Source organism: Carlito syrichta, unplaced genomic scaffold (assembly GCF_000164805.1).
Source record: "Carlito syrichta isolate Samal-C Ts95f unplaced genomic scaffold, Tarsius_syrichta-2.0.1 Scaffold118225, whole genome shotgun sequence".
NCBI lineage: Eukaryota > Metazoa > Chordata > Mammalia > Primates > Tarsiidae > Carlito > Carlito syrichta.
Genome location: NW_007062321.1, coordinates 13,972 through 17,858, shown reverse-complemented (window position 1 = coordinate 17,858; position 3,887 = coordinate 13,972). Strand labels below are relative to the sequence as shown.

The window sequence follows — 3,887 nt, the reverse complement described above, 5'->3', positions numbered from 1 at the left end:
AGCATGGGCAATAGAGACCCCAACTTAACAACAAAAAAGGCCAGGCGCGGTGGCTCACACCTATAATCATAGCACTTTAGGAGGTCAAGGTGAGAGGATTACCTGAGCCCGGAGCAACAGAGTGAGACTCTAACTTAAAAAAAAATAAAAGAGGACTCTAGCAGGTAATGTGGCAATAGGGTTTCAGAGGGAACAGGATATACACAGACACTGTGGTATTTGTTCCAGAAAGTGTATTTGGATGGGACTGGAGCACAGAGCAGGGCAAGGAGCACTGTGAGGTGAGGCCAGGAATGTAGGCTGGGCTGACTTTCAGGGTCTATACATGAGGCTGAGGGGCGGGACCTGGTCCTGGGGCGGGGTCAGCTCTGAGCCCATTCTGGGTCCTGGAGGTCTGAGAGGAGGCTTTGATGAGGAGGCTGGAGCCAGGGGCACAGGCAGGGTCCGAGCTCCTGGTGTCGGAGCTGTCCAGCTGGGCTGAGGGTCCCCTGCCCCTCAGCCCCCTCAGCCCCCAGCTATGGAGAAGACACTGTCTCAGAGGCATCGCTGGTCTCACGGAAGGTTGGAGAAGCTCTCGAGGGACCACCCCAAGCCCCCATGTATCGGACGAAGCTCGACCTGGAGCGGCAGGTGGGCTCCAGCAACTGTGGGGACACAGGGTCCTGGAGCGGCCACAGGCCAAAGCCACCTGGGAAGGCAGGCTGGGAGCTGGCCATCCCAGGAGGGGCTTTCCTAAGCGCAGCTGACCCAGTGAGTTCCTCACTGGCAAGAGAAGACAGGCCCCTTGCGGGGACAGAGGAAAGGTTCAAGACTCACAAGGCTGTGAAAGTTGAGACAGGCAGACGTGGGGCCTGGCAGCCATGTGTGAAATGCCACCCCAAGTGCCCCCCCAGAGGCCACACGTGTGCGGCCCTGGGGAAGGCTGATTGTGCCATTTCACCCAGCTCTCATCGGCTGCCTTGGAGCCTCAGACCCGGGAGGGCGGGTCCCTGTAGGGTCACAGGTGCTGGGAATCTGACTGGGGCACCTCAGGGGGCTGCTCAGGAAGCTTCTTCTCTGAGGTGTCCACATTCTTCTTGTCTTCGATCAGAGGCGGGGCAGGCGCATTGTCTGGAAAAGGAGGGGGGTGCCATTGGACATTCCATCTCCCTCCTTCCCAGGCAGCCAGGAGGTCCAGCCCCTTTTCCCTCAGACCCAGGAGTCAAGACCCCCAACCCCTCCCCCTCAGATCCAGAAGTCCTGGCTTCCAGCCCCTGCCCCCTCAGACCCAGGAGTCCAGACCTCAGCCCCTCCCCGCTCAGACCCAGGAGTCCAGACCCCGGTCCCTCCCCCCTCAGACCTGGGAGTCTAAGTCCCAGTCTCTTCTCCTTGGGCCCCAGGCCCAGTACCTGTGTCTGGGTGGAACTTGAGGTGTCCCTCAGGGTCGGAGGCCGGGACATTGTGGCCCTGCTGCTGCTGTTTCCTCTGCTCCATATGAAGAACGGCCTGCCGGTGGAAGTGGGGATCGCACAGACAAGAGGGCACGACGCTGGCATTTGGTGATGCTCAGGCGTCAGTCCCCAGACTGAGATCCCACAGAACCTGCTAAGCGGTCACGGGCCAAGATCTTCTCTCTGGGCCTCAGTTTTTCTCCCACTCAGAGTTGGGCTGAATAAGAGTTAAGGATCCAGTGCTCATCTCTGTCATGGCTTGAGGCCTATCCAGGGACAGGGAAGCCCTCACTGTCCCTGGCTGAGTTGGTCTTCCTCCTCCTCCTGGGCCTTCCCCCTCCCATGCGTGGCCTCACTGCCCGTATCCAACATGGTAGCCGCAGAGCTATCGGGGATGGGAAAACGCCTGCCCTTACTCAAGCAACACCTGCCACTCTACTGGTGATAAACACGGTGGCCGCAGCCCTTCCCAGCCTCTGGACACCCATGTGGCCAAGGACAAGCGCCACCAGGGAGGCCAGAAGCAACTTCCCCCTGGTCACCTGCTGCAGCTCTCTCTTCTGGGCCTCCAGGCGGTCCTGGGACCGCCCTAGAGCCTCGGTCTCCTGGCTGAGGCGCTGGGCCTTGGCATTCAGCTCTGCCTCCCGGGCAGCCAGCTCCTCCTCGAAACGCCTCAGCTCTTCCTCGGTGTAGGCGGGGTGCATCTCCACTGTCTGCAGGGGCAAGGACCAGGCCATCAGTGGGGATGACTTAGCCTTGGCTCACCCGTGTTGGAGAAGGTTGTGCTAACTGAGGCGGTTTAGAGAATGCAGGGAGGGAAAAAGACCTAGAGATGTGGAGAACAGAGACCAGAGGCAGAGGGAAAGAGACCCAGAGAGAGGGGAAAGGAAGTCCAGAGAGAGGAAGAGTGAGAGGAAGAGCAAGAAAGAGAGCGAGAGCGAGAGCGAGAGAGAGAGAGAGAGAGAGAGAGAGAGAGAGAGAGAGAGCGCGCGAGAGCGAGCGAGAGAGAGGGAGAGAGGGAGAGAAAGAGAGAGGGAGGGAGGGAAATGGCCAGAGACTGGGAGAAAGGTTAGGGCCAGATAAATGAGATAATCAGGACCCAGAGTGTGCCCCTTGTCCTCACCTCCCAGCCTTCCCCAGTGTCTCCAAACTCCTTCCTCTGGGTGGATGCCAGGAACTCCTCCAGGGTCACGAGGCGGTCCTGGTTGGTGTCCACCTGGGGAGCCGGGTAAGTGACAAAGCTGGGGGCCCATCCCCCCCTCACCCGACGCCCCCTCACCCGACGCCCCCTCACATTCTTCATCACGTGCTCCCGCATGCGCAGCCGCTCCTCCTCCATCTCCCGCATGTCGTCATCCTCGTTCTTTGGGTCATACACCTTCTCCAGCTGCAGGGACAAGCGAGGGGCAGGAAGCATTAGGAGGCCCTAGGCTATGGCCCGCCTTATACGCACAATAAACTACAACTCCCAGAAGGCCTTGGGGGCAGGCTGACACCCCTGGCTGCCTCTTGCCCCAAGGCCTGCTGGGAGTTGTAGTTTCCACCGGGAGGCTTCAAGGGAACTGCTAGGCTCCCTGATGGGACACGTGGCTGATCCGGGCGTGCCCGCTGCACTCAAGGCTTCCAAGACGCTCACCTCCTTGGTGAAGAGGGCCTCCAGCTCCTGCTCATCCAGGACACCATCGCTGTTGATATCTGAAGGGAAGGAGATAACAGGGGTCTCAGGGGACTGAGGACAGGACGGGTCAGGTCCCTGGAGATGCACTTCTGGGTTGACATGGGGTCTGTCATCAGCAGGCAGGTAACTAAGGGTCTCCAGTGGCAGTGGCTTCAGCATCCTACTGGGCTTGTTGCTAGGGCAGCCCATTGCCTAGCAACCATGGCCCCCCGAGAGGGAGGAGATCAAGGTCAGGCATTCCTGGAATGTGCATGGGCCCACGGTCATGCAGGATGGCTCTCGGGTCTCAGCAGCTGCCATTCTGGGCACAGGGTCCTCCTGAGGGTGTTAGGAACCTGTGCCTCCCAGAGAACTGGTGCTGGAAAGTCTCTCCTGCTTATTTAGCTTGTGCAGTTGCAGGGCTCCAGTGGGCCACACTCACGGTCCCTACCTCCATGCCCCACCTCCTCTGCTCACTCAAAGCACTGACCTTGCTCCTGCTGAGGTGGCCAGGAACCCTGATTCTGCAAACCCGATGGTTAATTTTCAGCCTCTGTCTTACAAGTGACTTTCTGCCCTGGGCTTCCAGAACATCATTCTGTCCACTCTGGCTGCCCTTCAGCCTCCTTTGCTGGCTCTATCCTCTTCCTGACTTCTACCTGCTGTGCAGCCCTGGACAGGAGCCCAGTTAACCTTTGGACCTGCGCTATCGCTATCCAATATCGTAGCCACAGCCACATGGGCTGGGTTTTTTTTTTTTTGAGTTGGAGTCTCACTCTGTCACCCAGACTGGAGTGCAG

At 59.2% G+C, this 3,887-nt stretch overlaps 1 protein-coding gene across 2 annotated transcripts in view; it reads right to left on the bottom strand.

Moving 5' to 3' along the window:
* Positions 1-218: 218 nt before the first annotated feature.
* Positions 219-3,887, bottom strand: part of NUCB1 (nucleobindin 1) — a 15,297-nt gene continuing 11,628 nt past the window's right edge. The window contains exons 4-9 of one of the 2 annotated variants that reach the window (XM_021707492.1): positions 3,067-3,125; positions 2,737-2,817; positions 2,554-2,646; positions 1,973-2,143; positions 1,389-1,485; positions 219-1,110 (exon numbers count right to left, since the gene is read on the bottom strand). In XM_021707492.1, coding sequence (XP_021563167.1) covers positions 998-1,110; positions 1,389-1,485; positions 1,973-2,143; positions 2,554-2,646; positions 2,737-2,817; positions 3,067-3,125 — 614 coding nt within the window. In that variant the 3' untranslated portion in view covers positions 219-997. Of the gene's footprint in view, positions 1,111-1,388; positions 1,486-1,972; positions 2,144-2,553; positions 2,818-3,066; positions 3,126-3,887 lie in introns of both variants that reach the window. The other variant, XM_008047932.1, reaches the window with a different exon arrangement.